This window comes from Sciurus vulgaris (genome assembly GCF_902686455.1).
Source record: "Sciurus vulgaris genome assembly, chromosome: 2".
Lineage (NCBI taxonomy): Eukaryota > Metazoa > Chordata > Mammalia > Rodentia > Sciuridae > Sciurus > Sciurus vulgaris.
The window spans coordinates 23,826,097-23,846,083 of NC_136462.1; the positions used below are offsets into that span (position 1 = coordinate 23,826,097).

The 19,987-nt window shown below is 33.7% G+C and overlaps 1 protein-coding gene across 13 annotated transcripts in view; it reads left to right on the plus strand.

The window, feature by feature from the left end:
* CEP128 (centrosomal protein 128) overlaps positions 1 to 19,987 on the plus strand; it is a 418,511-nt gene that overhangs the window by 91,650 nt on the left and 306,874 nt on the right. For all 13 annotated transcript variants that reach the window (XM_079128040.1, XM_079128046.1, XM_079128049.1 and 10 more), the window contains 3 exons: positions 15,370 to 15,456; positions 17,399 to 17,473; positions 19,247 to 19,379. In XM_079128040.1, the coding sequence (XP_078984166.1) occupies positions 15,370 to 15,456; positions 17,399 to 17,473; positions 19,247 to 19,379 (295 nt within the window). The remainder of the gene's footprint in view (positions 1 to 15,369; positions 15,457 to 17,398; positions 17,474 to 19,246; positions 19,380 to 19,987) is intronic.

Below are 19,987 nucleotides of genomic sequence, written 5' to 3' on the forward strand. Positions count from 1 at the left end.
ATTTTGATTGTCAATTTCTCACTATGGTTTTTAGTTTTGTTTTGTCTATTTAGAGCCTGTGTTTTCCTTATAATTTAATTCAAGTCTTTTATTAAAAAAAAATAAAAACTTGTCCGGTGAGCCTTAGTATTACCATTCTTAAGGTTTCTGTTTTCATGGCATGTCATTTTTTCTATCTTTGCCTTTCTCTGAAGTTTTTTTTTTCTTATAAATACCTTTTAACTGGACTGAAGGAGCAGAAAGTTTAATCAGTTAAATTTACATCTTTATTGGCTAGATTTCCAGCTTATATGGATTATGATTATTGATATATTTGAAAATGTCTTCTGTTTATTTTGCCCTTTTTTTTCTGTTGATTGAAGTATTTTGTATATTTATTTTTGTATTTTGTTGGTATTAAAGTTGTAGATTGTATTTCCACACTTTTGGTGGCTATTCAGAAATTTGAATATAGTTATTATAAATTATGCTACGCAACCTGTGTCCTGACCATAGAGATTTATTTTCAGTGTCTTATTGGGGCATTTTTTTCCTGAAGCAACATAATTTATCCCTCATCCTTCTGACTTTATTGTCATCTTTTCAGAAAGAACTTTCCTGCCTCTCCCCTCTTTATACTCCCCCATTATTCACTATTCCACATTACTTCATTTTATATAGTGCTTAGCCCAAATTATCATCATTGCTTTTTTATGTTATTGTATGCCTTCCTCACTAGACTGTGAACTTCCCTGGCAGGGACTTTGTCCATACTGCTCACCCCTGTTTCTGAGACATCGGGTACTGTGTTAATCTCATAGTATGTTAATACTCAATAAATAGTTGCTGAAAGAAGGAATGTTGTTTTCAAATGTAAATGTTTATTTAGCTGCATATAACACCTGACAAAAATTTGTTTTCAACTGAAGGTTTTTATACATTGTATTTTGCTCCCATTCTTGCGGAGAAGAAAGTGTTAACCAATTTTAACTTCTTTGGAGTTTAATGTATAGTAGTGAAGTCCCACAAACATTCTATAAGAATTTAGTCTCAAACAAAATTTGATTTAATAAAAACACTTCATAGTAGCTTGCTGGTTTCCAAATTATATTAAAAACTTCATAAAGACAGAGCTGGATTTCGGATATTTTAGTATATAACAAAGTTAAGCAAAAAAACAACATTTAGAATGGATCTACCCAGATACACAAATTCTAAAAGTAAGACTTCTTTATATTTCTGAAATACTATTTCCAGAGAAATGTGAATTCAGCATTGTCAATGTGAGTAAACTGACATTTCATACTGCTAATTGATCAACAGCAAATGGTTTGGGGGACTTTTGTTTTGAGATGCTGCAAATAATGGACAGAAAAGACTTTTAAAGAAACTTTCAGGTAGAGAATTTTCCTTTATGCTTTTTCTGAAGTTTGTAAGGACAAGATCTCTTAATTTATGTTTTTTACATACTTCACATTCAGTGTTTCAGATTGAATTGATAAAAGTTATAGGATACATACTTATTAGGAAATGACCACATGCTTTTAGCCACTAGGCGTCAGTATTGAATCATCAATTGTGACCTAAGAGGAATTTTTTTTTTTTTTTATTGAAGTTGCCCAACTTACTTGAAAACTGATTCTATATATTTTGTAGAATCTGATTTTATAAAACTGATTTTTACAAATACATACCATCAGGTCTCAGGGCTTCCTGAAAATGTACTTCTCATAAACATTGCAACTGGGGTAAATCTAACCTTTTAACTATTTGCTAGTTTAAAATTTAAATTTGAAACTTTATTGCTTTCTGCTGTTGAAAAATAAAATGACAGACATTAAACACCTGCTGTATTCTAACTTTAAAATTGTCATTTCTGTGTATTTTGGTTATAGATTCTGTTTTTAGATCTTTTTATCTATTTATTTATTTATTTTTATGTGATGCTGAGGATCCAAACCAGTGCCTCACACATGCTATCACTGAGCCACAACCCCAGCCCTGGCGATAGATTCTTTCATGCTTCCTATTCAGTGTTTCTTCTTCCTTTCCTCTATGCAATAAACTTTTTATATAACTTGATATGGGAGTTTATTTCACTGGAATCACATATCCCTGACTTCTTTTCACTTTTTATGTTTCTGAAATGAACTGAAATATCCCAAAGATACTCTTTTTAAATTTTTGTCTTATCTAAACCCAAACCTCTTTATCCTAGTGATCATTTTCTTGTCCTTAATTATCAATGAATTTTGTACTCTATTATCCATGCACTCCAATTATTATCATTTTCCATATGTGTTTCAATGCTATTTATTTTTCCTTTGACTAATCTTGTGTGTATGTGTGTGTGTTTTCCTTTACGTGACAGAAGGGTCTGTTATAGTTCTCTTTTGACTCATTGAGTATCTTGTTAATTTATATTTCTATTAAGTATTCTGAATCCTTTTTTTTTTTTCAGTATTGAAACTGTTCAAGAAATGAGATACTTCTTGGGTAATTTTCAGTATATCTTTGTACATAATATGGTTAAGTTTTAGAATAGTGTTGACACTTAGTATTGATGGATCTTATATGATAGTGAGAAAAACAGCTATACAGTGTCATGTTTCTTACCTAAGAGGGAGATCTGAAGCCTTGCTAACCAGGATCAGTCTTGGATAGGAATCAAGTCATAGTGATGTTGTGGTTTAAAACCACAAGGCCAGGATAGACTTGGGTCTTTGAAGTTGGTTTCCTGTTTTTTCCCCTTCTAACCTATGAACTTGTTCAGAAGGTGCTAAATCTTACCTTTTTGTGTGGTTCATCCAGATAAGTACCTCATGTATGTCTTCTTTAAAAGGTGAGTAGTCATCTTGATAACAAATAATTTTACTTTGGTTTTTAAACCTTTATATGTTTCCTTTATGTCCATGTTTTCTCCTTTAATCTTCTTCACGTCTAGACATTGTTATTAAATTTTATCAGATCTATTTTAAAAATATTTTCTGAATTGATAGTTATTCACTGTTACTCTGGCTCTTTGCTCTTTTCACCACTGTCCTCTCCCTCTTGGACTATATTTCGGTAACTGCCCTGTTTCCCTGTTACCTCCTTACAGTCTTTCTCCCACAGATTCAGGTCATGGCACATCTTTTAAAAAAATCCATCAGTGGTTTCTTTATCAGATTTAAAATCTGAACCCTCTGATTGGTTCCTGAATTCTTCTCATCGGTATTCCCTATTGTTCTTCCTCTTCTAATTCTAGATGAACTACACTGACCTTCTTGCTATTCCAAGGACATGGTGGGGCACTTACTACTTTTGGACATTTGTACTTTCTGTTACCAGAGCCAGGATTTTTCAACTTTTAAACAGTTGGGTTACTTGTGCCCTTATGACATTCCAAACTCTGCTTTAAAGAGTTCTTATCAACTATCCTAGAAAAAAATACCCCTTTTCATTCCTGAGCATGTTACACTGCTTTCCTTTTCCCTCATCATATTTTTCATTACCTATCATCTGTCTGTCCCCCTGGCTAGAATACCGGCTTTATGAAAGTAGGCACTCCATCTCTTTTGCTCATTGCTGAGTCTCCAATACCTGGTCCAGTGCCTAATATGGAGTAGGGCCCCCCATCCCACCTGCCATTAGAGTTTCTTGAATGAATGAATGAATGAATGAATGAATGTTGCATGTCATAATCAGAACAGTATTTAGTAAAATATTCATTTGGCCAATACTGTCATGTACCTACTATGTGCCAGATATTGTGTGGTCAAGTAGGGATTTAAAGTTCCCTGAAACACTGCCTTCACTTTTCTGGACTCCCAGTTTACTGGAGAAAATAGAGATGTTAACAGTCATTGCAATTCAGTAAGTTCAATAGTCTAGTTGCATGGTCATGTATATGGAAAATAGTTACTTCTTCCAGGACCTTTGGAGAAAGTTTGGGTGAAACAGACTTTGTTTTTGCTATGACTTTGCATTTTCAAATCATTATAGGAACTTTTATGAGTGTGATTATGCCTCATTTCTTATTGCTACATATCAAGCACTCTTACCAATCAATAGCTGAAGTGCTTATTTAAATTCTGACTTACTGTAGTTTTGATTCACACTATTGCTCTTTGTCTTATCATTTTACACCATGCTAATTGTTTTCTTCTCTCCTTTATGTTTGTTACCTGTGGATTATTATTATTTATTTCTTGGCAAGAATGAAGTAAGCACTGTTCTCTGCAAGGTCGAGAAGGAACCATTAATGTCAGCATGCTGAGAGGAAGGAAGGAAATGGATAGGAAAGTATGATTGGCTATTATGGGATTTATCTTTCAAAAGTGTTTGAATGCTGTTTGGCACAGCTTGCAATGTACATGTCCAAATGATATCATATTTCTTAGTGTTTCTTGTTTTTTTTCTCCCTTGATTTTCCTCTTTCCTCCCACCCACTCATTTAACCTGTATTCTGTTTTCTTAGATTTTGATTATTTCAGATGACATTAAAACACTTTTAATACTCTTCCAGTGAAATTTCCCTACTAAAACTTCTAGAAAAGAAGTTGCAAGAGAATTCAGAGATGCCAGGAGATATAACTCAATGGTAGAGTATTTGCCTAGTATGCCCTGGGCTTGATTCCCAGCACCACACACACCCACTAAACAAACAAATAAATAAATAACATAAATACTACTAAATTAAAGCAAATAAAGAAACTTTGGAGGTGTTTGTTTTAGTTTTGTACTTGATTCTTGAATTTCTATACAGGGAAAACTTCTTGGCTGGTTCATAGATAAAGTAGACAGAACTCTGCCCAAGCCATATTGTCTTTCTAGTTTTGGGAAATCTGGTTTGATTAAAGAAGATTCCAGTTTGAGAATATATTTCAGGAGTTTGGTATAATGATAAAACTAAAGTTGAAAATTTAGAAATACATTCTACATTTTAGAAGAATTAGCATACCAATTGTTAGCCTCTGGATTCCTTTGAAGGGTGCAGTTTTATGAGATGAGGTGTAAGATGTAAGTTGTCCTGAAATTCCTATAGTCTATATAATTAACGCTTATGCCATGTGTTCTTAGGCTTTTTACTTTATTAAGGAAATATTACTTAAGGCTATTGGTTGTGCTTACTATGCACTTCCTGCCCTCTTTCACCTCCTCATTTCAATTTTCTTTCTCCCAAATTCTATCTTAGGTACTTACACTTTGTTTTAATTGTTCAAGTATTTTCGAAAAAGTTGTGTTTATCAGGATGTTTTCCTGGGTTAATCAATAAGCTTATCGCTCCCTTGTTCCTCCCCTGTTCGAATTTAGTCTTTAGAAGATTTTTTTGGTCCCTTCCTTCTTTTTCCCTTATCACTATTTTGAACATGTACTTTAATTTCTTGAGGAGCTGTTATTTATTTTCTCTATTATGTTCTCATCTTTCTTTACCATACCTATTATTTAAGTATATGTGTAGGTGTTCTTGTAAAGCACCTCAAATTCTGTTTGGAAATAGTGTAGTTTTACATTATAAATAAAACCTCTTATTGCTGCTCTTCTGTGTGTTTAAGCCTGACATGCATTTTGTGTTCATATCACGTATTACTAGATCTCAAAGTATTGTTTGATTACATGTATTTTGCTGGGTGTATGTATTTGTTCTTGCCAATATGGTCACCGTAAATTATAACAAATAAGGCTAGCAAGAATCTCTGTGTGTCCCTTTGTGCAGCACCATATGCAAACAGACATTTAATGCTGTTAATGCTATGATGATGATGAAAAATGTCTGTGTTCTTGTTGACTGAACAGCTGCCTGACAATAGACTGAGATTTTCTGTGTGTAGGACTTGTTTAATTCCTACGTTATGCTTTTCTTGAAGAGTGGAATGTTTCTATCTACATTTTCAGTGAATTTATGCTAGACCATCTGTTTATAAAGTCCTTTTCCATCATTATCAATTAATATTTATTGGGCAACTACTGAGTGCATGGTAATATTGTGCAAACAAAGATCACTCTGCTACAGATAGATTTATTCGTTGACTTAGTACTGTTTTATTTTTATTAGAAAATTGTTTTTAAAAAACCCCAAATTCAAAGGCATAAAATAACAACTTCTAACTCAGAACAATGAAAGATGTTGTATATTTACAGGGCTTTCTTTTATAAGACATATAAAACTTGAGAAGTTCTAAATTAAATTTCCATAATTATCTACTATCTTCTGTTTGTCAACAGTTCTAACTCAGTGGTCCCATATTTAGAAAGTCAAATGAAGGATCATATTGCCCTGGATTTCTAATAAAACTATGATCTCTTTTTTGAGAGGAAACTACTGGATAAAAACAGACCCTCCACTTGCTTTTTGATTTTGAAGGAAATCCTGGAAAGTGCACTTGTTGGGCTCACATTTAACTTTACTTGCAAAATTTTAAGTAAAATATTGCATAAAAATAAAATCTGTTCCAGTAAAAGCAATGGCATTTTAGGGAATAATACTTATTGCTGTTATTGTTTTTGAATTAAAGGAGTTAAATGACTTGTATGTCTTTTAGCATATCAACTTTTTGTGCAATAATTAAGGTTTTGTTTTCCAGATAGGCACATTTTATAACATTTGAAAAATGAAATCCTGACACTAGTTAACAGGGGTTTTATTTTTGAGTTATTTTTATAGTCATGGTAGTGGATTTTTGCTGATTCATCCATGATCTCTGGCCTAGTTAATCTTCCATGTGGCCTTTGGCTAAGGTTTAGGGTAAAGATTGTGGCCATGGAACAGAGCAAAGGAAATTGGCTCTCACAGTGATTGAACCCATGACCTTGTTTGGCTTCATTGGCTCCAGGTGCCCTAAACAGTCATGGACTCCCTAAAAATATTCACAGTGGAACTGAGAAGTTTGCTCATTCCTTGGGGAAAATAGGTCAATAATAAGTGCCCATTGATTCTACTACAGTAATTTCTTTAAGAGCACTTGTATTACTGAAGTAGTATAGTAAACACCTTATCATATAAGAAGAGGAAAAAGCAAAAAAGACATCAGACATCTAGGCCATTCTCAGAAACTTTTGAGTTTTATGTTTGAAAACTTCAGATATCTTTATGGAACATTATTAAGGATTATAACTACTCTCAGCAAAAAATATTTGTTTTAATAAATCCCACTTAAGAATATGATTTCAGATATTACTATAATCTTTTAAAAACCAGGAATGTTGCATTTTGTGACTTTACTGGGTATGTGCTCACCACTTGAATCTGGAAAAGACACATAGTTCAACTGGCAGCAAGTTTTAAAAATTTCTCCTTTACTTTCATGTCCCTCGAATGGGTATAGTGTCATTATAGTATTGATATTGAATTAGTACTTTCATCATGCAGCTCCATTTTTGCTTACTCCAGTGAGTTTTTTTGTTTAAGTAGCACCTTTTGGTAAGATTTCCCCCCCTTGGTTATGGCTGAAAAATAAGTTTCTTGAACAATTTCAGTAGAATCCATCTAGTAATTTTTGAACTGGGTATAGGATCAGGGATTTAGAATATGAATATATTGCTTTCTACCTTGAAAAGATACATTATTTTTTGGAATTGGTTTTTGTTGGCACAGATAATCTCTAACTGTATGAATTAAGCTAACATTTTCTATGATTTCTAATGGAGGAGGAATCTCTAATGTGATTTAGGAAAAACAATTTGGAAATTCACAGAATTTGACAGAAATAAATCTATGTTAATTTAAATGATTAATGCTTATTTTAAGCAACAATGTCTTTTTGTATTATGCATATATATTCCTTTTCAAAATCTGAATTATCTTATTATGTTTGGTTTTCCATCTTGGGTTAGCTTCTACAGAGAATTTTGGAGCTGGTCATCAGACTTCCATCTTTTAAAAATTATCTAATTAAAATTTCCTTCATAGGATTTTATACATACTATGGACTTTTTTTTTGTTTGATTTGAAGTAGAATAAATATTCTTAAAGCTATTTAAAATTTTTAATATACAGAAATCTAGCAACTTATAATTTTAATTTATAATTTTTGGGTTCTAATTTGGATTAGGATCTTATGTTCTACGACGTTTAAAATATTTGCTGAATTTTGTACTTACTTAAAGAATTTATATTTAAAAAGATAGTAAGAACAGATACTTTCTAGTTCTTGGTAACATAACTTCTTAATTCTTTATTGTTGACTGAAAATATAATCTGCCTGACAGTTTGTACCTTCAAGTACATTTGTACTGACGTACAGTTTGCCCTGCAGTCTCATGTCTTCATAGTCTTGTGGGTTTACCAGTGAGTCATCTACGTGTTCTTGCTCTTGTGACCAAAGGCATGCAGTTGTAGTATTGCTGAGTGATCAGATGAGTTGGGATAGTTTACTTTCCTAATTTTTCTCTGGGAATTTCAGTGGCCTGTGGGAGTTAACATGTGATCTTTTTATTTCATTCCAGTGCTATCATTATAAGCAAGCTTGCTGGTCCTTTTGAAGCAGACAGAGGGCCTGTAATTCTCTATTTGTTCTGTCTTTGAGTGTGTTATCTGCTAGAACCTCTTGATAAACAGGTTTATTGTCAAAGTTGTAGTAGTATTTATGGTTAGATGACACATCTACACACATTTTCCTTTCCCCGTTCTTTTACTTTCTAAAAGGAAGGCTGCAGTTTTTGATTATATACAACCATAAGAGTTCAGAATCATCTACTTCTAAGGAACTTCTGTAGTACAATACTCAGTACATTAGTCTTTTTAATGGAAATAGGCATACTTAAGGAAAAAAAAATATTGTTATTAAAGACTTAAATGTTGCCCAGGGACCCTCTATTAAGGCTCAGTGTTGTTGCTGTGATCTTGAAAATGTAAAAGACAATCTGAATACTAGAGCAGGGCACACGATAACTTTACAGTTAAACTATTCTTCAGAAAAAAACAAGTTTTAAAGGGCAAAATAACAGTAATAGAAATTCATTGGCATGTGATGGATTTTTCTCCTTTTATAACTGCTTTTACTGGGTCGGTTTTAATATAATTCTAAGTTGCTTGATCTAAGTCAAATGGAAAAGAAACCCAGTACAGTCGTACACCTTAAAGGTAGTAAATGAGTTAAAGTTTATTATTAAGGTTTAAAGAAATGGTTTGTAATTTTGATTCAGTTAATTTAAACATTTCTTCTTCTTGAGTATTTACTGTTTTCAGAAGTTTAAAGTACATCAATATATATTTAATAAATAGGTCTTATGAGTTAGATGTTCCTGTCTTTCATTTTGAAATAGATAATGTAGAAAAATTGTTTCAATATTCTGGGCTAGAATATTGCATCTGTGTTTACTTGTTTACTGATGCATGGTTATAGAAAGTAGAGATAGTATTTAAGCTTAATGGCATTTCTTGATAATATGGTAGAAGTTCAGTAATTTGCTTTGGATTGCTCCTTAGTACTTCACTTTTGCTCCTCTTAGTGAAAACAATAGTATATAAGCTCTCGTTGACTAAAATTTCCTAGACTTACGTGTTTAGAGTAAAAGAAATTAAAAAAGAGGATTAAAGTTTTAGGTAGTCAGTAGGGCTATAACAGAAACATGTTTTGGAAAAGTGATATTATAAATAGCTGATTAGGTATTGAAAGGTGGAAAGTAAGGAAGAAAGAGATAATGCAGGATTATTTTAGGATATTCCTATCCAAGAGAATTAGATGTTGTTTTATTGAGCCAGTTCAAATATGGACTTTTGGATTTTCGAAAAAAACAGACATTTGACTTTCAGAAGAATTATGCTTTATAGGGTATAATTCTATGTACTAGAAAATATACTTTTGATTAAGGGTCAGATTATTGATATTTTAATTCCTTAAAAATTAATTAAAATTATTATGAGGAATGAAGATTGGAATAAATATGTATTAATGTGAAGATTAAGATAATTATTTCTCATCCCGCCCTTTAAGGAGAATGAGTCCTGTTGAAGTGATGCATCCTTTATTTACAGGGTAGGGGGAATCAGGGTGTTAGTATTTATGAGTTTAAATATTCAAAATTGATAACTTGGACTTGTGGCAAAGGATTAGAAGCTTCAGAGAAACCCAGTAGTGAGATGGACAAGATGTAGGGGAGCAGAGAAGACTCCCTGATGTGTGGAATAGCTGAGTTGAATTAGATAGAACATTTCTATGGAGGTTTGACAAGTGTACTGTATCCCCTTATATAGTCTTATGTAAAGTCTAAATCATTCATTAATGGTTAATAAACATTCATTAATAACTGTACGTCTGACTCTGAGCTACAATTTATGTACGTCTCATTGTATCTTTCAGTATAATTACTGTGATGGTTTTAACTTATTTTAACACCTTTGATATTCTTTCTCTGAGAGGTGGACAGTAATTCTCCAAACTTTGAGTGTGAACTGGGCTTAATGACTCTGCTAACAAATACAGTATGAAAAGGAAATTTTGCAGACACCACTTTACCTTAATCAAGGGCTCAGGTTATCATCACCAGTCATGCGTCCTGTTGACCCTGTGATATAGGGCAGCAAAAAGGGGAGTTTAATTCTATAGTATCTCCCCACCCCCCCAAAAATTATGTGCTCTGTGTAATCATGAGAAGACATCAAACAAACCCCAACTGGAAGATATTCTTTTTTTTTTTATTTCTTCTTTTTAGATATACATGACAGTAGAGTGCATTTTGACATATTATACATTATGGAGTATAACTTATTTTAATTAGGATTCTAATCATGTGGTTGTACATAATGTAGAGTTACCCTGGTTGTGTGTATTCATATATAAGGATAGGAAAGTTATGTCTGATTCATTCTACTGTCTTTCTTATTCCCATTCCCCCTCCCTTCCCTTCCATTCCATTCCCCTTTGTCTAATCCCATGACTTCTATTTTTCCCTTCCCTACCCTCCCTTGTTGTGGGTTATAATCCACAAATCAGAGATAACATTCAGCCTTTGTTTTTTTGGAACTAGCTTATTTCACTTAGCATGATATTCTCCAGTTCCATTCATTTACCAGCAAATTCTATAATTTCATTCTTTAAGGTTAAGTGATATTCCATTGTGTATTTATGTTACATTTTCTTTATCCATTCATCTGTTGAAGGGCACCTAGGTTGGTTTCATAGCTTGGTTTTTGTGAATTGAGCTGCTATAAACATTGATGTGGCTGCATCATTGTAGTATGCTGATTCTAAGTCCTTTGCGTCTAAACTGAGGAGTGGGAAAACTGGGTCAAATGGTAATTCCTATTCCAAGTTTTCTAGGGAATCTCCACACTGCTTTCCATAGTGGTTGCACCACAAATTGAAGGACATTCTACAACATACCAACCAGTGTTCTTTAACAATGTCGAAATCACAAAAGGCAAGGGAAAACTAAGACATTTTCACAGATATGGAAACAAGCCAACTAAATGCAATGTAGTATCATTGGTTAGATAATTGGAATAAAAAGGATACTAGTGGGGGGGGGGCTGGGGATACAGCTCAGTTGGTAGAGCGCTTGCCCTGGGTTCAGTCCCCAGCACTGCAAAAAAAAAAAAAAAAAAAAAAAGGGGATACTAGTGGGAAAACTAATGACATTTGAATAAAGTTTATAGCTTAATGGTTTTGTAGCATTATTAATTTTTTAGTTTTGGTAGATGAGCCATGCTTATGTGTCAGATGCTAATAGTTTTGGTAGATGAGCCATGCTATGTGTCAGATGCTAATTTTAGGGATAGCTTGGTGAAGGGTATGTATGAACTCTGAGCAATCTTTACAACTCTTAGGTTAACAGTACATTATTTCAAAACAAAAAGATTTAAAACATATTCAGAGAGAGTCTTTTTTTTCCCCCTAAAGAAAAGACCAAGTGTTAACTTACTAAAATGGGGAAAAGTTATTACCTATTTAACTTAAACACAAAAATAAATATTTTTTATCATCAGTACACTGTTTGTTTTTTTTTTTTTTTTTCAACATTAAATGTTATGTTCCTTAAATTTAATTTTTGGAAATCATGGGAAGGGACAGAAATGTATTAATTCCAGTTAGTAAGCTAGAAAAATTCCTTCTCTGGAAAATTTTAGGAGGTCCGGTGTGTTTGGTATATTTGTGGGATCCTGGAGGCCGGGTGCAATCAGTTGGTGTGGGTTCCTGGTGATAGGGCGCTATCAGTTGGTCTGGGGGTCCTGGCGGCAGGGAGCAGTCAGTTGATGTGAGAGCCCGGGAGGCAGGGAGTGATTGATAGGGCTGAGGGATCCTGGAGAGGGGACTCAGTCAGTCCAGCCAGGGATCCTACGGGGCCTGGCTGTTGTCTCATAATGGCGACAGCCACATGTAATCAAACCTGCAGGTACTGTAACAGTGAACTTCCAGGCAACAGCAGGCAGCTGCTTCTCCACTGGTGGTCTGCGGTCAATCTGCTGGCAGGAAAAGAATGCTTTCTCCAGAGATGGCAGTCTCACTGGATATCTTAAGGGAGTATTTTACAAAATTGCATGTGCCTCAAAATAATAGCCTCTGCTGCAGTAGTTTTGAGATCTGGCTGGCATCTGTTCCTGCTGCCTCCTAAGATGGGCGCAGAGTAAAGGAACTCCTGGACACAGGTGCAGTGAGGCCAAGGAATCCAGTAAAGGGGAAGGGATGAGAGGATTAGGAGACTCAGGGTTGTCGGCTGAAGATGGGGGAATTACATGCCGCTGCCAACCCTTTGGATAAATCAAGACAGGAGTTTAAATTCTTAGATAAATTAAACTCTGAGTCGCAGCATGAGATTAGGTCAAGTTTTAAAAGCTCAGCAGATGACTCTTCCTACTTTTCTAACACCAATAAGAAGAGGGACATGAAGACATGCTCCTAATCACATGGGAGGGATCATTTCCGTTTACCAACTACTGATTGAAGGTTGTAGAATGTTCTCGGTAGATTTTGAACTGATTTTTGGAAGGGAAGAACTCTTCTGTTTGTAATCTTCCCTTCTTATTTCGAGTTGTTTGTTCCTTCATTTCATGTGTGACCTCAGCATGTCATCACCTGACTTGGATGAGCCTTCACTGTATAATTATTAGGAGTGGGTTCTGCTTGGAAGCTTAAATCTGAAAGTGGAGGCTGACTGTAGTTTGATGAAATTTGTTAAGTGCCTGAAGAAGACTTCCTCCTAGTCACCCCTTTGTAGAAAAGCCCATGTTGGTTTTAGTTCAGTGAAAGAGTATTGAAAAGAAATACAACTGATTATGACTAAAATTAAAAAATGGGGCAGGTTGGAATGATTATGACATGGAATAAGATAGTTTATAGAATTTATAGAATATTTATAGAATCAATTGATTAAAAAAAGTCAACAGAACTTCTTTATGTCTCTTTATATTTCTCCCTTTCTCACACGTACACACACACACACGTACACACACACACACACACACACACACACACATTGGGTCACTTGGTTGGAAATGACCAAGGAATCATAGAAAGAATAAAGATGCCAGTGGTAATTTTTAAATTTCTAGGATTTTGTTCAGGAAGAAAAATCTATAAACATATTCCACCAGCCACATTGAATGCATTATGCGTATAGAATCAAGTATAATTACAAATTCTACTTCCTGTATGATAAAGAGAAAATATCAAGCATTACAATCAGCTGATAACTAACTGAAAGGCATTATGATTTTTAGCTTTATCAATGCAATAATTCAGTTATGATAGTTATTGACTTTTATTTCTCATTTGTTATATGCCAGATATTGTGTGCTTTATAAGTATCAAATTAGTTAGCTTACAGCACTACCCTATAAGGTTGGTTTTTTTTTTTTTTTTTTTTTAAATATATATGTGGTCCTGGGGATTGAACCCAGGGCCTCACACATGCCAGACAAGGACTCTACCTCTGAGCCACCACCCTAGCCCAAGGGTGGTGTTGCTATTTCAACGTGGACAGGCATTGCCACTTAATGATTAAGAGTCTGAATCTACACCTATCTCTGTCAGTAACTAGGTGAATGAACTTGGGCAAGTTTTTCAATTCCTTTTGTGCCAATATCTTCCTTCATAAAATTATTTAATAATAATTCATGGAATTATGAAGAGTAAATAAAGAGCTAGGCATGATGAGGCACTCTTGTAATCCTAGTGATGCAGGAGGTTGAGGCAGGAGAATCACAAGTTCGATTTCAGCCTCTGCAGTTTAGCAAGACCCTGTGTCAAAAAATAAAATAAAATAAATAAAAAGGATTGGGAGATATAGCACCCCTGGTTTCAGTTCCCAGTCAAAAAAGGGATGAAATGTATGCATTGAGTATATGTAAGAAGAAAATGCCTGGGCCTGTTAAACACTATAAAAATGTTGTAAGATTATACTCTTCAAAATTAATTTTTATTTCAATGATAAAAAGGCTTCTTTGTCTTTTTACTCAATTGATATTTTACTAGTAGAAGTAGGAGCCATGGCAGAGCGTGCTCATATCATGGGGAGGGGGCTATATTTGTTGTATATATGCACACATTGGTAGCTCCCAATTCATAGTAAATAGATTTAGAAAATGATACTGTTGAATATGTAAATTAATGAAATTGATTGTGATTGCTATACAGGCATCAAAGCAGATTTTAATATGTCTTGCTGTTTGCCTAAATTTGTTTTTCTATTGAATTTGTTGGAAAAGACTTCAGGGAGTTTGGCTTTTCTCACGGTGTGTGGCCTTTACACATGTACCTTACTATGTCCAGTTGCTAAATTTTTGAAAAAAATTTAAGTAAATGGAATACCATTTAGATGTAATGAAATACTATGCCAAAGTATAATTTTTTCCTTAAGTTTAATTTTATTTTAAAATAGAAAGAAACTGGAACAAATAATTTTGTGGTTAACTTTTGGAATTTGTATTTTCTTAACTTTTTTTTCCCATTCTATTAAAGAGGGGAAATTATAGAAAAGAATGATTTCTTTTCTCAATGTGAAGTGTAGTTTGAATAGCCAGTTATGTATTATGATAAAATGTCACATAGGTAATGAAATATGTAAGAAATATGTTTCTATAATATGGACAGTGTTTTTTCAGAAATTTGAAAAGCTATAGAGCTAATTTTTGGTGTTAAGTCTAAAACATTGAGCAGATCACATATTTAAATACTGTTGTTTCGTAAACTATCTAGGCTCTCTAAATGTGTAACACAGTCCCCAAAGGTGGCAAGGGAATGGATACAATTAAGTGGAAAATGATTAGAAAGATCAGGAAGTTGTTTATATTTGATCTCCATTAATGCGTTCTTTAGGGTTTCATTGAATGAGCCGGTTGTAATTCATTTATAGATTTTGTGCAATTCATAACAATATGCTCCTCAGTCTTTTCTTAATAAATCCTAGAATGACTTTCAGTTTTATACATTTTCTGGTATGGTACGTTTTTTTCTACCTCTTTCATTCTAGGCATTGAAGAAACAAGAAGCTAAAGCAGAAGAGAATGAGGGAGAAATGATAAATAAGCTAAGACAAACTGAAACTGAGAAGAGTCAAGTAAGATTTTGAAAATTATCTTAAATAATAGTGTGGTTTGGAGTTAGTGATGTTTGTCGGGTGACTAGAAGAATGTCTCTGAGAATATTAGGACACAGTGAAGGCTCAATGCTTTGTTATGAAGTTGCTTGATTTGATGACTGTGCCACTCTTTACCTCTTGCCCTTTAAAACATACACAGGCCATTTGCTACCTTGTCATCTGTGGCTACTGTTGCTTTTGAGAAGTGAATTAAACTTTACCTTATCTCCCTGGGGAACATTTAAAGGACTTGACTTTGTTGCAGTGTTAGGAAGGACCTGTTCTTTAAATGCTGGCTATTTTATATATATTCATTTTCTCTATAGCAGGTAGGTATGGTCAGCAGCTTATTTCTTAAAACATTGTCTATTCTCATTAGATATTTAGGACCTTTGACATATATTTGTTGTTTTTTAAAAAAAATCTCCTACGCACCTTTCACCCATTTTCGCTCACTGGTAATGTTTTCTATAATTACCATTCAGTAGCAAAACCAGGAAATTGACATTGGTATAATCCACGAGCTTATGCAGATTTATGTCTGTAACCTCAGTCAGGTCCTGCAGTCTGCACTTTGGGAGTTGGGACTGCTGATATTACCAGGGATTCCGACCATTGTGGACTCAGCTTAATTTCAAAAGCATTTTGACTAAAGTGTGATTTCTTCCTTCTTTTCTTCATAGAAATTAGAAAACAGATTGGACATATTTTGTGTGGATTTTGATACCACATGCACTTTACATTTTTTAATGTGATATTTATCTTATGAGCCACATGCATCATTTGTTAAAAAAATATAGCTTGATTAAAATTTTATTTTGAAATGATTTTAGAGTAATAGGATGTTTCCAAACAAAGCTTCCATGCACCTTTCACCCGCTTTCTCTCAATGATGATGTTTTGTATAATTACCACTCAGTAGCAAAATCAGGATGTTGACATTGGTATAAGCCAGAGTGTATGCAGATTTTGCCAGCTTTATGTGCATACGTTTGTGTGCTGGGTGTATGTGTTTCTACCCATTCTTACATTCTGTTTAAGACCACTGCCACAATCAAGATACAGAACCATTCTGTCACTATGAGGTTCTCTCAAGTGTCCTTGATATGAACACCTTTCACATGTAAAATTTTTGAAGGACTGCTAATGTAGACAGCAGTTCGTTCAAATGAAGTAATTATTTATGACAACTGTTGTAAATCTTCAAGTGCTTAAAAACATCTTAAAATTTGATTTTACAAAACAACTTTATTTTCACAAAATGTAAACAAGTATAGCATATGTAAGCTCTAAATTTTTTAACAAACTATCCTATCTTACTGAATTTTTCAAATTGAAATTAAAGCATATTCAGACTTAGTATTTAGTCAACTAACTGGCCACATTTTCCATAGATATATATCTAATGGCAATATTGTTAATGAGATTTTAAAAGCTTCTAAATGTAGAAATTAAAAAATTTAGGAATATCTTATGAATATTAGGAGAATAAGAAATTACATTTAATCAAATGTACTTTGAATTATTAGATCTCTGCAGTGTTTATTCTAATTTAGTTCCTTTGACACTACACCTTCTAATTTAAAGAAAAAATTGCTTTACAATTGAGATTAAAATGATTTAGAACTTGAAGAGATCTCAGGAGAGACTGTCTAATATAAAAATTCTTATTTTAGTGATGAATCAAGGCCCAAGAAGAGACTCAAACAAGTCACAGTTGAGGTGGAAATGACTAGATTTCAGACCTTTAGGTGGCCTGTCTAGTGTACTTTGTTATTATTTTAATGAAAGTATTGATGCATGTTTATGTTGAGATATTTATTCTTTCTGATTAACTGCAAATATCACATGAAAACTTTTCTGCTGTTTTCCTTTAAATTGTGCTCCATTGGACTACTTTTATTCCTTGTTGAATCTCTAGCTTGAACAGGAATTGCAGCTGTCTCGCAGGTTATTGAATCAGTCAGAAGGCAGCAGAGAAACACTTTTACATCAGGTAAGTCTATGCAAACTATGGCAATCTTTTATATTGAGTCTCCTCTTTTAAGTGTCTTTGTGAAATGAAAAAAACAAAAAGAACAAAACTAGATCTAGAAAGTTTTCCTCCCTAAGGAATGTATGTTAGCACATATAAGCAAATGATGAAGATTCAGAAAAAGCTTATACAAAACACTAGCCCATGTTCCCACTGTGACAATGTATCTTGCCAATTGCTGCTCCAACTTACTACTTATCTCTGTTAGCATAAGCAGTGTAAGAGTAAGACTGGATGTGTAAGATAAAATTTTCCTGGGAGCTTAATTTTATTCAAGGAGGCATTGGAGAATAAAGGAGGAAGTTAAAATACATAAAACAGAACTTCGCATGTTCACACTGCTTCGAATACATCGTCTTTCATTCATGTTTTCAAGATGCTACCTGGCCTCTTTTAAGCAAAGATAGGGCTTACATTTTAAACACAATTTTTTGCAGTCCATTAGCCTATAATGGGAGTTTAGTGCTTCTGATATTTAACGTTCAATAACTTTAAATAGCCATCTTACATACATTTGATAAGGGTGTATGGGTTTCTCATGGCCTTTCTGCTTGTGTTTAATACAAAAAAAAAATTATTCCTTATGTTTTGAAGTATGCATTACATAACTTACCTACACAATGTGCTTTGTAGGCAAAGATGTCAGGTATTATAGATGTTCAAAATGAGTTTTATGTTTTCACATTTGGTGCTGAAAATACACCATTTCACCTGTTTTACAAAGCCTTTACAAATGTTCATTGACTTTTTTCTGGAGTTAGTGGTCACATGGAATTAATGTTGGCAGAATTCAGAATTTCTTTTATAGAAGTTTGTATTTGTATTCAACTTATTCTAATTTTTTTTTTAAAATTCTAATTTGTAATCTCTCATTTGTGTTTGAAGCAAAAAATTTCTTTGTTTAGGTTTTCACCCTGACTTTAACGGAAACTATTTGACATGCTAACTTGTTTATGGTCATTGGGGATGTGCCTGGTAATTGTGAGGCAATTTGCTATTCTTTCTCTAGAAATTATGAGTGAATAAGATAGTACCAGATTTTAGAAGTTTGTATATAGTTTATTCAACAGCACCTATTATATATTTATTTTGAGCTCTGTTTTGATGTCAAATATGCTAAATCATGATCACTTCTTTTGAGGTTTATTTTATTTTTTAAATTTTATTTATTTTCATTTGTAAGGTGTGTTTAACCACTGAACCACATCCTCAGCCTTTTTTATATTTCATTTAGAGAACAGGGTCCCCCTGAGTTGCTTAGGGCCTCGCCAAGTTGCTGAGGCTGACTTTGAACTCAAAATCCTCCTTCCTCAGCCTCCCAAGCTGCTGGGATTTCAGGTGTCTGCCACCATGCCTGGCTTTTACAACCGAAGCTCTTGGTTCAGTTCCCAGCAAAACCCCCGTCCCTCTGCCTTCCATTGTGAAGGTACACTTGCTTAACACATACACACACACACAGCGTGGTCAGATTCTTTGTCACAGTGGACACAGAGAAGGAAAAATACATTCTTTGTGGAAGGAATGGAAAGATGATAAAAGAGAGCAAGAGACTATTCTGCTCTCTTTGCTATAGTGAGGAGATTAACTTGGTTTCAAACTGTGTTGGGCCCTTCAGAATTGTGTTTTTTGTTTTTTTTTGACCCAGGGAAATAATTTATAATAATTTTGAAGTTCAGCTTTTTTCCTGGTTTTTAGAAACTGATAGAAGTTTGATTTTTGACTAAATGAATTTAGGTAGAAGAACTGCGTACACAACTTACAAAAGCAGAAGGTGATCGGAAGGGTTTACAACATCAAGTGTCTCAGATTTCCAAGCAACAGTCAAACCATCAGGATGAACAAGGAGATGACTGGAGGTTTAGGAGAGGTATAATTCTGATTTGTCAATGTGTTGGTTTCCTGTTCTCCAGATTTATTCCTTATGTTGTGCTTATATCATCCTATCTATTTCTTGATCTACTTCAATGTTTTTCAGCAAGTTTCTCATATGTAGCATCCAATTTTAGTGTCTTCTCTGCTTGATTTCTAAACCTAGTTTGGTTTTCATGCCTGCTTATCTTATAAAGCTTTCTCATAGAAAGATCCTGCAAAGGCAGTAATGGAAGTTTTTTAGTTTTTCTATTCCCACACCTAAATGTGTGTGCATTGTGTGTGTTTGTACTTAAATGATAAATAAACCTGTATGTTTCACTTTTCTTTCTCCTAATTTTTAATATATGGCCAATTAAAATTAAGATCCTATCTTATGTTTAAAAATATTTTTAGTTGTAAATGCATAAACACCTTCACTATATTTATTTATTAATTTATTTATTTTTATGTGGGGCTGAGGAGTGAACCCACTGCCCTACACATGCTAGGCAGTTGAGCTACAACCCCAGCCCCTAATTTTTTAATTTAGGTATCAGTGACAAAATTTCAGAATTGGTCATCAACCATATCACCAAATTGTTCTTATTTGCATTAGGAAAACTT